The 20,392-nt window shown below is 43.9% G+C and overlaps 1 protein-coding gene across 1 annotated transcript in view; it reads left to right on the top strand.

The window, feature by feature from the left end:
- The window catches only part of SGPP2 (sphingosine-1-phosphate phosphatase 2), a gene marked incomplete at its 3' end in the record, with an annotated part of 124,455 nt that overhangs the window by 70,980 nt on the left and 33,083 nt on the right, over positions 1 to 20,392 (top strand). The window contains exons 3-4 of the mRNA XM_079709969.1: positions 10,514 to 10,693; positions 14,170 to 14,259. Coding sequence (XP_079566095.1) covers positions 10,514 to 10,693; positions 14,170 to 14,259 — 270 coding nt within the window. The remainder of the gene's footprint in view (positions 1 to 10,513; positions 10,694 to 14,169; positions 14,260 to 20,392) is intronic.

The raw sequence follows: 20,392 nt of genomic DNA, 5'->3' as shown, positions 1-20,392 counted from the left end.
TGAAGTACTCTGTCTTATTTTGAAACTTAATGTTAAATGATACATAATTGATTTATTTCTAGTTGAAGAAAAGATGCCCATTCAAAGGACATCTCTTAGAGCTCCCTTTGCCCTAATCACCTACTCTGGAACATTCTGCTTTGGGGAGGCCCAGGGAAATTTTGAGACTTTTTTTTTTGATTCTGGTAAAAAAGATCTCTGTTCAGACCAAATAACCCATTAAAAAATAAGCAAAAAAAAAAAAAATAGACAAAAAAGGATGAGAGTCAAGAGCATGATTGTGCAGTACAATGAGGATGGTCAGGAAGTCCTTCTGTTATAACAAAAGCTATATAGTGAAATGATGTTGAATCATACATTTTATTAAATATATTATGAAAGATTTCAAATGCCTTAGGGCTGAAATAATATAAAGAGAGGAGAAAGCTGGTGGTGAATTCTTGTTGTTTTATTGTAAGTGTTAAGAGCGTAGCTTTATATTGGTTCACTTATCTTCGGTACTCAAGTCTACCTTCAAGAGAGATGTGAGGCCAGCTGTTTTGGGACTGTTCCCACTGGAAGCTGATGGGGGGCTCAGTCCCTGGTTGTTTCGGATCAGTGTGTAAATTACAGACCCCCGGGGTTTTTTTGTTGTTGTTTAGTTCTGGGGTTTTTTGGTGATTACAGTGTGCGAGATTATAATGTCAGTGATTATCATGTCAATTTTATGTGTCGCCATGGGTTTTATTTCCTCATCTGTGCCCTCACTGTGCACAGTGTGGATTTTATTGTTGGTACCAATGGTACACAACAAAGGAAGACTCTTAAGTCCCCCCTTTCTCACCACTCCTAATGGTACCTGTATAGAGAGGATGGAAGATTCTTGGCATATTGGGGGTAGAATTGAGGCAGGGATTCCTCCGTGGCTGAGAGCCTCTCTCTGCCCCTCATGCCTTTGCAGGGGAGGACAGTCCAGGACTCTGACTCCTTAGAGGCCACGTGGGCTATCAGATCGTCCATGCAGTTGCTCTGGCCAAATTCATGGTCATACTGAGGAATACGTTTGGTGACGTGCTTGTTGAGGACAGTACCCATGCCAGCATCAAAATCTGAGACTATATTTAATTGACATTGTACTTAAATGCCTTTGTGTGTGTGTGCGGCTGTTGCCTAGGCTGGCTGGCTGGGTGGGTTACCCACAGAGACCTGTGGCAGCACGCTGGGAGATGGGAATAGTTTGTGGTTTTAATCAGATGAGAAAGTTGAACATGGCATGTGGCTAATGTCTATTGCATTTGTGCTTTCAGGGGTCTGTAAAAATAAAGGTTTTGATCTTTCAGTATTATTTTGCAGTTATTTTTTTCTAGGGTCAGCAGGACTGACAATTAATATACTTAGATATGACCCAGCAATCCCACTACTGGGCATATACCCAGAAAAAAACATAATTCAAAAAGACACATGCACCCCCAATGTTCATTGCAGCACTATTTACAATAGCCAGGACATGGAAGCAAGCTAAATGCCTATCGACAGATGAATGGATAAAGAAGATGTGGCACATATATACAGTGGAATATTACTCAGCCATAAAAAGGAGCGAAATTGGGTCATTTGTAGAGATGTGGATGGACCTAGAGACTGTCATACAGAGTGAAATAAGTCAGAAAGAGAAAAACAAATATCATATATTAATACACATACGTGGAATCTAGAAAAATGGTACAGATGAAGTGGTTTGCAGGGCAGAAATAGAGACACAGATGTAGAGAACAAACGTATGGACACCAAGGGGGGAAAGCGGTGGGGGGGTGGGGCGGGGGTGGTGGTGGTGTGATGAATTGGGAGATTGGGATTGACATGTATACACTGATGTGTATAAAATAGATAACTAATAAGAACCTGCTGTATAAAAGTAAATAAATAAAATTGAACAAAATATATATTAGAAATGTGAGGGAGGAGTCTAATAGTAAGTTTTCTTAGCAGTGATTACATTGTTATCTGAAGCAAGGCTTATTTGTTTTTGCATGCAAAACTCAAATGGCACCCAAGGCACCCACCCCAACCCTCAGTTCTAACCCTCAGTGGATCCAATATCCACAGTTCCTCATGTAACCTACATGCATTTACTTAAAAATACATTTTTAAAATTACAAATGGGATCAAAATATACTCTTGCTGCCTCTTGCTTTTTTCATTTAATAGTATATCTCACAATGTTTTCTTAACAGTTGCATAATTTAACTGGTGTCCTGTCATGAATATTTAGAGTTGTTTCCAGGTTTTTGTGGTTGGTTAGCTGTCCAAAGGAAGGTGGGCTTATGCATGATTTTAACTTTTGTATGCTCTACATTTCCTAAGACTGAAGACACCAATTCCCTCAATGGGCATCATTTTGGATGTGACATCTATCCAGTGGTGAGTAAAGGACACTGGTCCCAGACTTCTGCTGGACTGTTACTGGTGGAATGGTGTGGATAAGAATTTAGCAATTGTCTCATCAGTTGTGACATCTTAATCTCTTAGCCCCAAGGGCAGCCAGGTGGCCTCTAGTGAGTGTTACATGGATATAATGGGTTAGGATCACAGAATTTGGGTTCTTTAAAAATAGGTATCTGGTCTCAGTAACAATTGTCATGCCGGGTTGGGGGAGCGGGGGCGTGGTGAAAAGACCATAGCATTTGGCATCAGAGCGAAATTAAAGCCCAGCTTCTCTACACGCATTGTATTTTCTTTAGGAGGACGTTCACCTTCTTTAAGCCTCAATTTCCTCATCTGTAAAACAGGAATGATATGAATATTAAAGTAATGTCTATGAAAATACACTTAAAAGTCACTGCACAAATATTAGTTATTACTTAACCGAAGTCCTCCTTAATAACGAAAAGAAACCTCGACTGTTTTAAAGTAACTTTCCTAAAGATATACAGGCGTACATCTATGACTTAATTACTAATCTTTGTACCTTTAGTGCTTGTCTTCAAAAATTTCAGACACAGATCTGAGCTTGAAAAAATGGAGCATTAGAAAGAACAGGAAAATGTCACTTAATCATTTTATTTTTCTCACCTGCCATTTGTGCTTTCGTTATTGTATCTCCATTTTTACAGAACCTGGAATATGTCAAGACCAGTTTGCTGAGAGTCTTCTGTGATTTACGGTGTTTTCTCTGTAGTTTCTTTGTTTTGGTGTTTCAGGCGTGGAATGAAATTTTATTAGTTTGAAATTACACCTGCTTGTCCCAGTGACTCACCATCACGCCACCCTCCACAAACACACAAAAACCCACGTGACATACACTGTAGAAGGGCTGTGAATTTTAAAAAGTAAATAAAAATAATGTCACAAGTAGGAGAGGATATTCACCAAATGAAAACAACTTTTTACACTGGATGGTAAGCAGTAGTCTCTAGAATGTTCCCAAATAACCATAACAAAGACCTGCTTTTAATTCACTCCCTGAAGCCAAATAGGAGACCACAGAGCAGTGTGTATTCTAGGGAGAAAAAAAAAAGACTGAACGCTGAATAAATAAAAACACACACAGGCTAGTGCAGTCAGTCTTTTTTTGTAAAACTGTTGATCTGAAAAGCCTCCAGAGCTTAAAATTGCTCTTAAAATGAATCCCATACTTATGGGTTTGAGTAGGTAGATTTTCAGCAGCTTTCTCTGTGTCATGTGTGGTCGCCATGTCAGTGCCCTGTAGAACTGGGGTGTGGAGCACAGTTGGGCAGCACTTTTGAAGAGAATATGAATGGAAGCCGTAACTGCTTCTATTGATTCAATATTTGAAGGCATTGTTAATAGCATTGGGGAGCAAAAGCCTTCAAGGGCACAGAGAAGAACCCATCTTTTTTTTTAAGATGTTGGGGGTAGGAGTTTATTAATTAATTAATTAATTTTTGCTGTGTTGGGTCTTCGTTTCTGTGCGAGGGTTTTCTCTAATTGTGGCAAGCCGGTGCCGCTCTTCATCGCAGTGTGCGGGGCTCTCACTATCGTGGCCTCTCTTGTTGCGCAGCACAGGCTCCAGACGCACAGGCTCAGTAGTTGTGGCTCACGGGCGTAGTTGCTCCGCGGCATGTGGGATCTTCCCGGACCAGGGCTCAAACCCATGTCCCCTGCATTGGCAGGCAGACTCTCAAGCACTGCGCCACCAGGGAAGCCCCCAGAATCCATCTTTATGTCTAGTTTATCTTTTTTTCAGTGGGCTACGATTAATATTAACCTTTTTAAAGCATATGGTTCAGTGGTTTTAGTATATTCACAGAGTTGTGCAACCATCACCAGTGTCTACCTCCAGAACATTTGCATCTCCCTAAAGAGAAACCCCATATTTACTAGCGCTCACTCCCCTTCCCCTACCCCGCCATCCCGCCCTAGATAACCACTAATCTACTTTCCATCCCTGTGGATTTGCCTGTTCCGAACACTTCATATAAATGGAGTCATACAATGTTTGTCCTTTTCTTGTTTGGCTTCTTTCACTTAGCACACTGTTTTCAAAGTTCATCCTTGTAGCATGTATCAGTACTTTTTTTTGTTGTTTTTTTGTTTGTTTGTTTTCTGCGGTACGCGGGCCTCTCACTGTTGTGGCCTCTCCCGCTGCGGAGCACAGGCTCCGGACGCGCAGGCTCAGTGGCCATGGCTCACGGGCCCAGCCGCTCCACGGCATGCGGGATCTTCCCGGACCGGGGCACGAACCCGTGTCTCCTGCATCGGCAGGCGGACTCTCAACCACTGCGCCACCAGGGAAGGCCAGTACTTCGTTTTTTAAGGTCAAATAATATTTCACTGTAGGGATATACCCCATTTTCATCGGTTGATGAACATTTGGGTTGTTTAAACTTCAGGGCTATTGTGAAGGATAATGTTAAGAATATTATATCCATGTACAAGTTTCTGTGAGGACATATATTTTCAGTGTTCTTGAGTATGTACCTAGGAGTGAGATAGTTTGGTGACTGATCTTTCTTCATCCAAATTATCATGTTAGTAACCTGAGAGCAAGGGGAATGAGCTTAATTTGGACAGATGAAGAAACGGGATGGGTAGAGAAGCTGTGGTCTTTGCGTTACATCTCATTGTTCTCTAGAATGATGAAACTAATTCCTGACTTTTTAAAAACAAATCCACGGATAGACTATAAATCCGAGTCATTCACCGTGTTTCCTTCCCATGAGACCTGAGGGATACCTTACCTCCCTGTTAGTTAATCGCTTGCACTGTGATTTCCCCATGGTGAAGTGGGCTGAGGGTGTAGCCAGAGGGAAGAAAGATGTTAGAGTTTATCATAATTTGTGTGTTTGCGGGGTGGGGGGGCGGGTGTAATTTGAAAAGAGCCTCTCGGTGCTCCCTCCGTTTTGCAGAGGATTCAGCTTTGATTATAATAACAGTGGAGCCTTCACACGATGGGATGGGGATGCTTTGGGAGGCGGACAGAGGCGGCAGTGGGGGCAGGCAGCAGTCTCAGAGCGTAAACAATAAATGTACGGCTGTTCTCTAAAATCCCATGGCTGCTTTACTAGTGATGTTATTTCAAGGACCTTCTGTTTCCTAAACTATCTAGGTTTTATTTATCCAGGCGTGAAGACTAAATTCTGTTCATCAGAGCTGTGTTAGACATAGAAAAATTGTCATTTTGGATTGTAATAACTAGGAAGGCCCACCACATTAAGTGAAAAGGCACAGTTTTCTCTGCTGGCCCCAAAGAGCCCAAGCATCAAGGACAGATCCCCAGATTGGAAATTCTTCTAACTTGTGAAGACACATTTCATTTTGACAGAATTGGTTCTCTAGAAAAGCCTTTTGTCTGCATGGGGTCAACAGTAGACAATCCAGAGAACTGGATTTTCTTTCCACCTATACATTAATTAGGGAAGAAGTAAGCAAGTAGGCTAATTCCTCATCCTGAAACGCTACGGGGCCCCAGCACCATCAGCACCATGCAGGGGACCCAGCTAGGTTGCTGAGGCGTTAATGAGCTATAATTGCTTCCTGCCCTGCCTCCCCGTGGATTTTTGCTTTTACACATAGGCCTTCGGGGCCTCAGCCCAAAGGAGCTTGATGGATGATGGAACTTAATTTGGTCCCTTTGGGTAGAAGGGCCTTTCAACAATACAGAGCAAAGTCCTCCGTTGAGGGCAAGCCATACTGAGTTAATCATTATACTCTTTTACTGTGAACTAAATGGAGAAATAGTTCTCTTCTGCCACAGTACTCTTTTTAATAGACTTTACTTTTAGAGTAGTTTTAGGTTCACAGCAAAATTGAGCAGGAAGTATAGAGAGTTCCTGTATACCCCCCGCACCCACACATGCATCCTGTCCACCAGAGTGGGACATTTGTTACAACTGAGGATCCTACACTGGCACCCAAAGTCCTTAGTTTACATTAGAGTTCATTCTTGGTGTTGTACATTCTATAGGTTTGGACAAATGTGTAATGATGTGTATTCACCATTAGAGTATCATACAGAATAGTGTCAATGCCCTAAAAATTCTCTGTGCACCACTTACCCGTGTCCCCACCCCCCGGCAATCACTGATCTTTTTACCATCTCCATAGTTTGCTTTTATCAAAATGTCATATAGATGAATTCATACAGTATGTAGCCTTTCCACATTGGTTTCTTTCACTTGGTAATATGCGTTTAAGATTCTTCCATGTCTTTTCATGGCTTGAAAGCTCATTTCTTTTAGTGCTATGAAGGTGACTGTCTGATCCAGGAAACAGGCGCTTACCAGATACTGAATCTGCCAGTGCCTTGATCTTGCACTTCATCCTCCGGAACTGAGAGAAATAAATTCCTGTTTATAAGCCACCCAGTCTGTGGTTGGTTGTTATAGCAGCCCAAGCTGGCTAAGACAACAGCTTTTTAAGATGTGACTGACATGCAATAAACTTTAAAGCATATGATTCAATAATTTTTAGTATATTCACAAAGTTTACACATATTTAAAATGTACAACTTGGCACATTTTGATATATATACATACCCCTAAAATTATCACCATAATTAAGACAGACATAATTAAAACATAGTTAAGACATAATTAAAACTTCATTACCCAGAAGTTTCCTCATGCCCATTTGTAATTTCTTTCCCTCCTTTCTGGCCACCACTGATCGGCTTTCTATCCTATAGAGTCATTTCTATTTCCAAGAATTTTATATAAACAAAATCATAGAGTATGTACTTTTGTTTGTTTTTGTCCTGGCTTCTTCATTCAGCATAATTATTTTAAGATCCATCTGTGCTGTAGCATGATATCTATAGTTTATTTTTTTGTTTTTGCTGCGAAGTATTCAGTTGTATGATTATACCACGGTTTGTTTATCTATTCACCTGTTGATGGAAATTGGGTTGTTGCCGGTTTGGGGCCATTACAAAGAAGCTGCCATCAATGGTCATATACAAATCTTTGCGTGACTACGCTTTCACTCTTTGAGGGTAAATACCTAGGATTGGCATGGCTGGGTCATATGGAAATCATATGTTTTAACTTTGTAAGAAACTGCCAAACTGCTTTTCCAAAGTGGTTGTATCATTTTGCACCTGCTCCAGGGCTGTGTGAGGGTTCCAGGTACTCCCCATATCCTCCCAACACCTAGTACGGTCAGTTCCTTTCATCTCAGCCATTCTAACTGATGTGTAATGGTGTGCCCCACAATTCAAACTCTGCTGGTCCTAACTGCCTCGGAGGTCCCTCTATATACCACCCACCCAACATCCCTTCTCTAAGTCTTTGCTCATGCTATTCTTGCGAAGTGGATGCTTCTCTATCCACCCCTCGTCTTAAACAGTCTTCCTTTAACATTCCACCTCAGTGCTCCTGGTGTCTCGGGTTGAGCCAAAGTCTGTCTCTACATATATACATACCCATGTAATTCTGTGTATAATTTTTTTCCAAAGCATATTTGCATTATGAGAGATGCTCTGTGTGATTGTTTTCCCCACTCAAGGTTGGAGACCTAATACAGGGCTGGGCACATCGTAGGTTTGCTGTAATGAATGCAAACTGACAGAGACAGGACTTGTCACCCTGTGAGTGGTACTCTTTCCCTACAACCTGAAAAACATAGCTCCACTTTCTCTGGTTTGAAGAGCTCTGTCGTGACAGTGATTGCTATTTTGAAACTTATTGATCAGAAACAGTGTGTTGCTATGGGAACACTTTTAAATAAAATGAACAATGGTCCTCATTCTTAAAAACATCCTTCAGATATAGAAGGCAAAAGATAAATGAAGTCGAAGAAACTCATGGACTTCAAGGAAATTAAATTTTGTCTGAGTGAGGGTCACACAGTCTGTCTTCACTCTATGATTTTAACGTTTCCTGTCTGAAGATTCTGTGTATTTTTGAGTGAACTAGAGTTAGTCATAATGCCTGTAATATTCTTTTTGATGTTGATGAGTGGGGAAGGGGCAGGGTTGAGAAACATTTCTATCCTAGCATCTTCTGAGAAATTCTTAGTAGTCAACAACATCTGCAAGTTTTCCAACTCCCCAGAAAATAGTCGGTCTGATGTGGTTTTTATAGGTTCACAGGAGGGAGAGGCAGAAACATAAAAGAGTAAGCTGGTTTCCAAAACAGTAGTTTCTGGTAATAAGGGGATGGTAAAGAGGTTAAGTTTCAAAGTCTGATTAGAAATCGCAGCTATGGAATTTGGAGTGATTGTCACTGAGGCTTTAAAGCCTGTGGATTTGGCCTGCTGTGCACAGACAGTGGTTCTTGATTTTTAACCCAGAGCAAAGTGGCAGCAGAGCACAAAAACATATGCAGCGTCTTCTGGGGGATACTGAGTGTGCTGGGCTAATGTTCAGAATTCACCGGCAACTAGATGAGTTAAAAGAAAGCACCACAATGTGGGAAACTCTAAAGCAATCTGGCTGACTAATCAAAAGTATTTTGAAATAGTCCTTCATAGCGGGTTTTGTTCCAAAGCCAAGTAACTCCATCCATCACAAGTTAAATAAAGCCCTAGTAAGATCAATGCGATCATGGTAAGATGAGGAGGTTTATAATTAAAGCCCATGACAAAGTGACCTGTGCAAGAATACAGTGTAAAGCCGGCCGTGCTTCTCAAATTCTCATGTGCACATGAGCCACCCGGGAGTCTTGTGAAAATGAGGGTTCCAGTTCCGTAGGTACAGGCTGGGGCCTGAGATTCTGCATCTTAAAACAGCTCTCATGTGGTGTGGATGCTGCCTGTCCTCAGACCACACTTTGGGTTGCAAATGCAGAGACTTAAGTGAATGGGTTGCTTCTCCCTCTTTTATAACAGATCACGGAAATGTCCTGTGAAGCTCTCTGACAAAGTAAATAAGTCTATTGTTAACAGTCCTATTCATCTCAGGAGGGTATGGAAATCAATTCTGATACCTGTGTTGTACTTTAAGGGAAAAAGAGAAAGGGATTTTTTCATTAATGGCATCATGGAAAAAAAATCAATTGAAAAACTTCCAGATTGAGTTGTGTTTATTTTAGGGTTGAAAATAGTCAAGCAATTTATTGTATGATGCTCTCAATTACTGAAAAAAGTTAAACTATATCCAGTATATTGCCTACATATATCAGGAGTAACAGTGGCATTCAAAAACTTTTAAGGCAGAAGTTCCAGAAGTCACTTTTTTGGTTAAAACTTGAAAAGAAGTGCTGTCTGATTTGAGTATTAGATTCTTTGCCCAGGACCATCCCGAAGGTATTACCGTGGTAGTTTAAGGCACATGTTTTTTGAAGCCAAACTCTCTGTATTTGAATCCGTTAAGTCTTGCCACTTACTAACTATGTACAATGGTTTACCCCTCTGTAAAATGGGTCTGCATTCTACAGGTATTATTGGATTAAGTGAGTTAATATTTGTAATGTTCTTAGACCAGTGCTTGGCACACATACCAGCTATACAAATGTTAAATATATGACCAAAATAAGTAAGACATGTGTTAGTGTCATATCTTAGTTGCCCAGTGAGCCTCTGGAATCCAGAAGGGCTGTTTCTCTTTTTTCTTTTTTGTTTAGAAATTTATTTATTTATGTATTTATTTATTTATTTGCTGTGTTGGGTCTTTGTTGCTGTGCCCGGACCTTCCCTGGTTGCAGAGAGCGGGGGCTTCCCTTCGTTGCGGTGCGCGGGCCTCTCATAGTGGCTTCTCTTGTTGCGGAGCACGGGCTCCAGGCACGTGGGCTTCAGTAGTTGTGGCTCATGGGCTCTAGAGCGCAGGCTCAGTAGTTGTGGAGCACAGGCTTAGTTGCTCCGCAGCATGTGGTATCTTCCCGGACCAGGGCTCGAATCCGTGTCCCCTGCATTGGCAGGCGGATTCTTAACCACTGCACCACCAGGGAAGTCCCAGCCTGTTTCTCTTTTTAACAACTAAAATGTCTCCCTACAAGACTTCCCCATAGGCCGCTGGGTCAGAGAGAAAGGTGATTTCAGCCAACCAACAGGAAACCTCAAAATAAATTCATAGAACCTAGGAGTTTATTTATTTTGCTCATTTGGTTAGACTTACCTCCATCCTTTGGTTTGGCAGTTGGTGATGTATATTGGCCAGATGGCCAAGGATGTCTTGAAGTGGCCCCGCCCCTTCTCCCCTCCTGTTGTGAAACTGGAGAAGAGAGTGATTGCTGAGTATGGGATGCCGTCCACCCACGCCATGGCAGCCACGGCCATCTCCTTCACCCTCCTCATCTCTACCACGGACAGATACCAGGTAAGGCGCACACTCCCCTTCCTCCCGTGTAACACCATCCATATGACGAGGCAGCAGAGAGTTTCCCTTCAGGATTTTCTTTTTTTGAAGGACTTTGAAGTTTATGAAATAAAGATGGGGAACAAAAATGTATTGAGCAGTCAGTGACAATTTCTTTATAAATGAAGTGACCATATGATTTAGTACCCAAAGCAGGTTGTGCCCAAGAGTGAAAGGGGACACCATTAATAATGACAACAGGGGCTTCCCTGGTAGCGCAGTGGTTGAGAGTCCGCCTGCCAATGCAGGGGACACGGGTTCGAGCCCTGGTCTGGGAGGATCCCACATGCCACGGAGCAACTAGGCCCCTGAGCCACAACTACTGAGCCTGCGCATCTGGAGCTTGTGCTCCGCAACAAGAGAGGCCACGATAATGAGAGGCCCGCGCACCGCAATGAAGAGCGGCCCCTGCTTGCCACAACTAGAGAAAGCCCTCGCACAGAAACGAAGACCCAACACAGCAAAAATAAATAAATTAATTAAAAAAAATAATAATGACAACAGCACCACAGACATAACCAGGGTGTGTGGCATCCCGCTTCCGAAAGCATTTTCACCCTGAGCTGCCCGACCAGATGGCACTTGAATAGGTGCTCTCATCCTCTGTTTGCAAGAGACTCGAGGGGTTTATGATCCTAGTAAATGATCCTCCAGGGCTGAGATGATTTCACCAAATCCTCCAGCTACATGTCCCAGGGCCCAGGGTGAAATAGTCTGTTCCCAAATTAGCCCCCAAAGATGTCTCTGCCTTTTTCGGGGGCTCAACCATTAGAAATAATCATTCCATGCTTTCTAGAAATCTGTCTAAATGACAGGAGATTAATAAATGTTGAAAAGAGAAGAATTTCACTTAATATCTGCTTAAATGCCAATTATAGTAAGACCTTTTAAAAGTTATATTATTACTGCAATGAAGATTTATTTTTCCTTTCTGAGAACTCTTGCTCTAATTTTGTGCTTAATTTCAGAAATTTTACCTTTTACCCGTTGGAAAATTTAGATTTCATTAACTCTAGCAGTCTTGTATGTAAATGACAGTATTGCTTCTCCTGTCCCTCTACACCAGAAACCCAGGGATGTTCCATGTTCCAGGTTGTACAGAAATGGGGTGTCAGGGCTTCCCTGGTGGCGCAGTGGCAGTGGTTGAGAGTCCGCCTGCCGATGCAGGGGACGCGCGTTCGTGCCCTGGTCCGGGAAGATCCCACATGCCGCGGAGCGGCTGGGCCCGTGAGCCGTGGCCGCTGAGCCTGTGCGTCCGGAGCCTGTGCTCCGCAACGGGAGAGGCCACAACAGTGAGAGGCCCGCATACCACAAAAAAAAAAAAGAAATGGGGTGTCAGCCTGATGTGACTGGAAGAGGGTAAGATTAGTGTCAGGTCCTGGCTCTACCTGGTCCTCTACCTGGTCACCTGGGGTCAGATCTCAGTTTCCTAAATGGGAAAGGGACAAGTATAGTATTATATCCAACTAGGTATAATCTTTTTTTGTAACTTAAATATCATGCCAGGATCAAACAATGTCTGAGCTCCCCAGTACTATCGGAATTAATTGAATGCAGACTTCTGAGGTATGTCATATCCCGTGCCATCTGCCCCAGAAGGACATAGTGGGCCCAACACTGACCCCCATCAGGCTGCTGTCAGCATCCAGAGAAGCCTGTGAACATGCTTCTCTTAGGAAAAAAGCAACAAGTGGCTCTGACTGTAGGAAAGCAACAACAATCATTTATATGCTATTTTAAGGCCACCTGGATCTTCTTAAAAATGTCTTTACAGCTTATGTGATGAAACGGTTTTCTTTTCCTTTCTTTTTTCTTTTTCTTTTTATTTTTTTGGCCACACCGCTCGGCATGTGGGATCTTAATTCCCCAACCAGGGATCAAACCTGTGCCCCCTGCAGTGGAAGTGCGGAGTCTTAATCACTGTACCGCCAGGGAAGTCCCACAATAGTTTTCTTAAGGCCTGAGTTGTTATGCACTTCTTTCCTATTTAACTTTTAATAATAAATATATTCAGCTTTTGGGGTTATTTAATCATGAGTAGCTCTAAAAATGGGTTTATTTATATAAATATGTGTTCAGGCGAATACCAACCTCTAAATTCTGAATGCATTAACTCATTAATTTTCAACACTTTTTCGATTAAAATCAGAGACCCAGTTAATGATAAATCCTAAGAAAAGATGCACAACCCTGTGTTATTATACTCAGATGTTGCATTGGAAAGAACATGCTGGGCTTGTACTCAGAAGATGTGGCTTCTGGTTCGGACTGTGTCACTACTGGCTGTGTGACCTTGGGCAAGTCATTGCACATCTCTGAGCCCCGGCTCCTGTTGTGAGGGGTGATGGATGGGCAAGCATCTTTGTGCTAAAGTTCAATACTAATGCAACTTATTATCAAGGTTAAGGGTTTCCTCATTTGTGGACTGGGCTAGTAACAGAACCTATTTCATACGGTTATGTGAAGATACATGAGATAGTGACCATAAATCACTTCACATAATACAGACAGTTCTCTATCGTCTTTATCCTTAAGACCACAGACGTTAGTACTTGAAGCAACTGGATTATAGCTCTGTGTCTAGCTCATAAGCAGAATATTTGTGTGTTCTTTTTTTTTTTTTTTTTTTTGCGGTACGCGGGCCTCTCACTATTGTGGCCTCTCCCGTTGCGGAGCACAGGCTCCGGACGCGCAGGCTCAGTGGCCATGGCTCACCGGCCCAGGCGCTCTACGGCACGTGGGATCCTCCTGGACCGGGACACGAACTCGCGTCCCCTGCATCGGCAGGCGGACTCTCAACCACTGCGCCACCAGGGAAGCCCTTGTGTGTTCTTTATATGACTCGTCATTAGCCAGATTCCTCCAGCTGTTTGCATTACTCACGAGCAAATGTCAAGGTTCAGTGAAGTCTGGACTCTTGCCTTGACATCTGTACAGAAATATGCCCAGTCTTAACATGCGGCCATTGTTCCCAGGCTTCCTCAAGAAGCTGATTGTCGCCAAGCTTTATCATCACAGCACATGATGGGGAAGTAGCTAGTTGGACTTCCAAATTACAGAACTGTCTATCTACCTTGCCTCTTGGAAATACTGTATATTTCATAAGTTTTCATCTAAAAATAGGTAGAAATAAAACATTATTTACTCCATTAAAACTTGTAGCACAATAGCTAAGGTCAAGTTTTCTGCTGTGTCTTATTTGCATGTCAATATGTTGTGAGACTTCCTTCCAGAACTATATTCCTAGGCACCTTCCCCTTCTCTTTCCTTAGTTTTCCCATTTTTCAAGTGATTTTCGATCATCAGACTGCTGGCCTAAGGAATATGAGATTGAGACTAGGTGTTACGGGATCAGAAATCCTGTTCCCTTCCACAGCATCAAATTGTATGTGTCTGAACCTGACCTAATGTCCTTGTTTTCTCTTCTCCCCCTGCAGTATCCCTTTGTTTTGGGACTGATGATGGCTGTGGTGTTTTCCACGTTGGTGAGTCTCAGCAGACTTTACACTGGGATGCACACAGTACTGGTAAGCCTTTGTGGGCAGGTCTTGGGGTGATTATCTGAATAGGAGTGTGGCTAGTATGTGTTTATTAAGTTATTTGCATATGTAATTATATTTCCCATCAGGCCAATGAATTAAGGAATTATTATCATATGGCACATGTATAATAATAGTAATGAATCATTAAGATGATCTGAAGGAGGCTGAACTGGGCTAGACCCTCATGACTTTGAAGATTGGCTAGAATGGTAACAAAGATTCAGGTAGTTTGTTTACATGCTGGTTCACTGATGATGCAACACGAGGTGCAGAAAAACACCCAGGGTCAGGGATGTGAGTGATGGATGAAGTTCTCCACTTGGTCCTCGAAGATGTGGGTGTGAAATTTGGGGGTCTCAGCTGCCCTTGCAGGGTAGGAGTCCCACCAGGTCAAAAGAGCCCAAAATCATGAGCTTGCTTCCTTCCATACTGGGTTTGCATTTAAAGAGCTGTCCATGTTTTTACCGTATTAGGAATTTTTTTCAGGGCTTCCATAGTTAGCACAGTTAAAATTACTCAGTTCTATTTCCTAGTGTTGCAGCCAGCTACCTTGGAGTTCCAGAGCATAATGCTGGCCATGGTTTACCAAGGGCACTATTTATCATCATAATTGCTGCAAGAAAGTTTTCTTTAAAAAGGACTAGGTCCTTGCTTATTGTGTTACTCTTCATGTGAAGCTGAAAAATTATGTTAGCAAAAGACCTCAGAGGGAGCTTCCCTGGTGGTGCAGTGGTTGAGAGTCCGCCTGCTGATGCAGGGGATATGGGTTCGTGCCACGGTCCGGGAAGATCCCACATGCCGCGGAGCGGCTGGGCCCGTGAGCCATGGCCGCTGAGCCTGCGCATCCGGAGCCTGTGCTCCACAACAGGAGAGGCCACAACAGTGAGAGGCCCGCGTACCAGAAAAAAAAAAAAAACAGACCTCAGAGGGAAAGGCCGGCCTTCACTGGCCCTCTTGTTTCTCTTCCTGGTACCCTGATGTTGGTCATCCTGGGAAAGGTGGGGGGAGGTGTGGAACGGCAGAAGCCGCAGAGGTGAACAGATTTAGGGAGAGAGTTTGTCGAAATGGACAGAAGAAAACAGGGAGGAAGTAAACCCGGAGAAAGACGTTTGTGGCTGCATGAGATTCAGAGAGCAACATCATGCTTTCCTCTTAAGAAAAAAACAAATTAGGGCTTCCCTGGTGGCGCAGTGGTTGAGAGTCCGCCTGCCAATGCAGGGGACACGGGTTCGTGCCCCGGTCCGGGAGGATCCCACATGCCGCGGAGCGGCTGGGCCCGTGAGCCATGGCCGCTGAGCCTGCACGTCCGGAGCCTGTGCTCCACAACGGCAGAGGCCACAACAGTGAGAGGCCCACGTACCTCAAAGCAAAACAAAAACAAATTATAACTCCAAGGAAAGCGGGGATGTGAGTGGAGTCAGGGCTGGACCCAGGGTGAGGCAAGTCAGGCAGGAAATTGAAGGGATGCCAAACAACTCCAGAATCAAAAGAAATGATTTTCACGCAACACTTAAAAAATCAAAATCAATGCAGAAACTTTCCATGATGAACAAAATATCGCAGCCTGCAGTAAAGTCCTGCATTTGTGTGACCTTGCTGGTTTTGCCCTACCCTGATCCTGGAGTGCTGCCCGGTGCAAGGGGGCCCAGATTTTGAAGGTACGACGGGAGCAGTTGGGGGTCAGCCTTATTACCTACCTACCAGGACACGTCCCTGCTGTTCCCGTCCCCTTGCACAGTGTGTCTCATGGCTTCTAAGACTTAAGGGGAAAGGAGAGAAGAGCATTCTCAATTTGCTACACCGCTGCTCCTCATTATGAAGGGTTCTCTCCAAATACGTCCACAGACTTAAATATGGAATGAAGCAGAACCCTCTCGGGTGTTTGAGTATTTCTTTTATCTGGGGCTACTTTTTAATTTCCATTGGTTTTAATAAAAAGCGATCTTAGGAACTCAGGTTAAAATTAAAACCAAAGTAAACACGAGAATGTGGAGCTGCAGACATGAATAGAGGGCACAGAAAACCCACCTCAATAAAAATCCAGCTACGTGTCTGTCTTTAGTTTTAAAAGTGGGTTAGGGGGTAGGGAAGCACAGACTTGTGGGGAAGATCGTTTAGACCTCTCTTTGAGATGCAAGGAATGGGTCCCACCACTCATTTTGGAGCATCCGTTCCAAAAGAAAACTGGAACAAGGGGCAGTAGCAACTATGCCTCCCACCCCCATCCTGCTCCACCATTGCCGTGCAGGACTCCTTCACACGTATAATTTTGTCTCATAAAGACATGAGACCCTGGATTTCCCTGATGGTCTAGTGGTTAAGACTCCAGGCTTCTAAAGCAGGGGTGTGGGTTCGATCCCTGGTCGGGGAACTAAGATCCCACATGCTGCACAGCATGGCCAAAAACAAAAACAAATTTTAAAAAATTTAAAACAAATTTTTAAAAAAACAACAATTTAAAAGAAAAACAACAAATTAAAAAAAAAATTTTTAATTAAAAAAAAAAAGATCTGAAACCCTGACTCATGCCCAGGTCTGAGTCAGGCTCCAGAGCCAAAGACATGGCCCAGGGTAGAATGGTACATAATTTCTAGTAGCAAAGGGGAATGGTTCCTTTTAATAGAAAGACGGAGTTGAATTATGGATTGGTTGTCTTTTTTTAGCAGCAACTTAATAAGCTTCTGCAGGGTGACAGGCTTGGAGCTAGATCTAGAAGATACTGAGGTGAACAAAACCTACCTCACCCTCCCAGGTGTCCGAATCTATTGATGGAGACAGATGTATGAGCTACTGATTGCTGGCTGTAATAAGTATTATAATTAGCATGGAACAGCTTGGATCAGGTCAACTGAAGTGGCGTGCCTCTCCTCTAGACTCTTCACATTCTCTAGGGACTGCCACACACTGGTGGTTCTCAACCTTGGCTGCACATTCAAATCCCATGGAAAACTTTAAAGAAAATATTTGGGGATGTTTGGACATCTACGATCATAGCAGCAGCATTATTCACAGTAGCCAAACTGTAGAAGCAACCCAAGTGTCCATTGATGGATGAATGGATAAATAACATGTGATAGATACATACAGTGGAATATTACTCAACCTTGAAAAGGAAGGAAATTCTGACACACACTACAGCATGGAAGAAACGTGAAGACATCACGCTAAGTGAAATAAACCCATCACCAAAGACAAATACTCTATGATTGTGCTTATATTCATAAAGACAGACAATAGAAGGTGGTTCCCAGAACCTGAGGGGAGGGGGATGAGGAGTTATCATTTAACGGGTGCAGAGTTTCAGTTTGGGAGGATGAAAAAGTTCTGGAGGTGGACAGTGGTGATGTTGTCCAACAATGTAAATGTACCTAATACCACTGAACTGTACACTTTAAAATGGTTAAGATGGTAAAGTTTATGCTATGTGGGGTTTTTACCACAATAAAAGATACAGTCCTAGGCGTTGGTATTTTTTCAAAGTTCCTCAGTTGATTTCAGTGTGCAGCCAGGGTTGAGAGCCATCTATTAGACTGTCCCTTAGAGCTGGGCCGGGGCACAAGCCTGGACAAAAGAAGAGTTGGAAGGTGAAAGGAAAGTGGGGACAGGTGCTGTATAGGCAGCCACTGTGTCCACAGCGTGAATGGCTCTAATTGCACCCAGGGGAGTGCTCACAGCACACTGAGTCATTCAGGTGGCTGCCAGCTTCATATAAATGGTTCTCCGTGCATAAAGAGGAAGAACAGTTCACAGAGAAGCAGTCATTTGCTTATCTCGCCTGTTAAGAAATCTCTCTTGTCAAAGGTGAGTGGTTTGCTGTGAGATCAGCCTTCTGGACAGGCTCTGGCTGACTCCTGGGCACGTCTCAGTGAAGCATGGGGAGGCATTGAACCCGCACGTGGTGTCACCATCCGGCCAAACCAGCTCTGGCATTGCTTCTATCTACCAGGACGCCCAAGGGAGAAACCTGGGTGCTGTGCTAGCTCTTCTCTTCCCACACCCATCAGTCAGGGAGTCATCAAGTCAAATTAGTTCTGACTCTTAAAGATGTCTTAAAGCTTTTCTTACACCACTGCCAGGATACTATTTCCAAATCTGATGATGCTCTTCCATGCATGGAAACGTTTCTCCATCTCCTGAGGAACAACACAGGTAGCCCCAACTGGGGCCTTTGGGGGAATCGACCTTTGAGAGAAGTCAGCACTGTTTATGGCAAAACATGGAAATAAAACACAGGGGCCCTGATGACATTCTTGTACCATACCTGGGGCCACACTACCTCTAGGCTGGCTGTTCCTTATTGCCCAAGCTGATTTTTATTGAAATTGTATATTTCCCGTAGTAAAAAGCATCCTAACCAATGATTTACAGAAATAATTTTTTGGTGTATAATTTCATGTTCCCTTGGTTTGAAAAGTAAACCAATTACAGCCAGCTGAAGGGGCAGGGGGAGAGGGTAGAATGTCCTGGAAAGGTGGGGTAGCCCGTGGGATCCAACACAGATGGGGCCGAACAACTAAGCTTCATACGTGTCTTCCTCTCCCTGCAGAGTGCCACGGTGCACAGAACGCAGATCCTAACAACTTCTCTCTCAGATCCAGACCTTCACTCTCAGAGATGAAACTTTGATTGGACTGGGCGTTACCCTTGGGCATGGGAGCCTGGCAGGGAGGCAGGGTTGCAGAGCAGAGACAGGGCCCCAGAAGCCACCCCTGTGGGCTGCAAAGGCAGTGTCCAAAGAACAGGAACTGGAAAAACAACCCAGTAAGTAAGTTCACCATGATTGAGAATGCCCAAACTCAAGTGGTTACCTTGTGCATGAGTCAGGATGCCTTGAATGCAAATAACAGAAACCAGCACAAACTTGTTGAAGCTGGAAAGGAAATACACTGTTTTTTTTTTTTTTTTTTTTCTTTTTTTGGCGGTACACGGGCCTCTCACTGTTGTGGCCTCTCCCGTTGTGGAGCACAGGCTCCGGACACGCAGGCTCAGCGGCCATGGCTCACGGGCCCAGCCGCTCTGCGGCACGTGGGATCCTCCCGGACCAGGGCACGAACCCGTGTCCCCTGCATCGGCAGGCGGACTCTCAACCACTGCGCCACCAGGGAAGCCCATACACTGGTTTTTATAACCACACTGTAGGAAGGGCAGAGGTGCAGGTGGCCACTGGGAGTGTGGGACTCTGGGTCTAGATCTCTATTGCAAGTCTCTGCCACTCTTTCCCTAGGTTCTTTCTTTTCTTTTCTTTTCTTTTCTTTATGGCTGTGTTGGGTCTTAGTTGCGGTGCGCGGGCTTCTCATTGTCATGGCTTCTCTTGTTGTGGAGCACGGGCTGTAGGCATGCAGGCTTCAGTAGTTGTGGCACGTGGCCTCAGTAGTTGTGGCTTGCGGGCTCTAGAGCTCAGGCTCAATAGTTGTGGCGCATGGGCTTAGTTGCCCTGCAGCAAGTGGGATCTTCCCAGGCCAGGGCTTGAACCCGTGTCCCTTGCATTGGCAGGCAGATTCTTAACCACTGTGCCACCAGGGAAGCCCCCTAGGTCATTTCTGTATCTCTCTACATGGTGGATCCATCCTCTTGGGCTGCCCTCTCTCTGATGCTAGACCCAAGGCTTAAATTCTTTCTGTGTTACTCCTGAGAATATTCTAGTGGAGACTTTCACTGGCCTGGCCTGGATTATGAGTCTCTTGCTGTACCAAACACTGTCCAAGGGGTTGCAGGGGATTGTGATTGGACGAGCTGGGCCAGAAGCCAGCCTATGTGAACAGGGACTGTGATTGGCAGTGACGGTTAGGGTTAGTACTGGCGTGTGAGAGGGCCCCTTCTCCAAAATAAAATGCATCTGTTGCCAGAAGACGGCAGGCAAAGCACCAGTGACATACTTTGTACATTGACATCATTGCATTTTCCTACTGTTTGAAAGATTCAAAAATGGGGCGTTACGTTTGTGGGGAAAGGAGGACTAGAGAAAATCAAGAAGGCTGATCGTACTGGTGTTTGTGAAACCTGAAATAAATCAACTTATACGGAATTGATTTTAAGTCTTTTAACTGATAATGCAATCATCCCTAATATATGAGCAGTAAAATTAGCCAGAATTGTTGTTGTTGTTGTTAGGTTAGTG

The sequence above is a fragment of the Hyperoodon ampullatus genome, assembly GCF_949752795.1.
Source record: "Hyperoodon ampullatus genome assembly, chromosome: 8".
Lineage (NCBI taxonomy): Eukaryota > Metazoa > Chordata > Mammalia > Artiodactyla > Ziphiidae > Hyperoodon > Hyperoodon ampullatus.
This window is presented reverse-complemented; position numbering and strand designations above follow the sequence as displayed.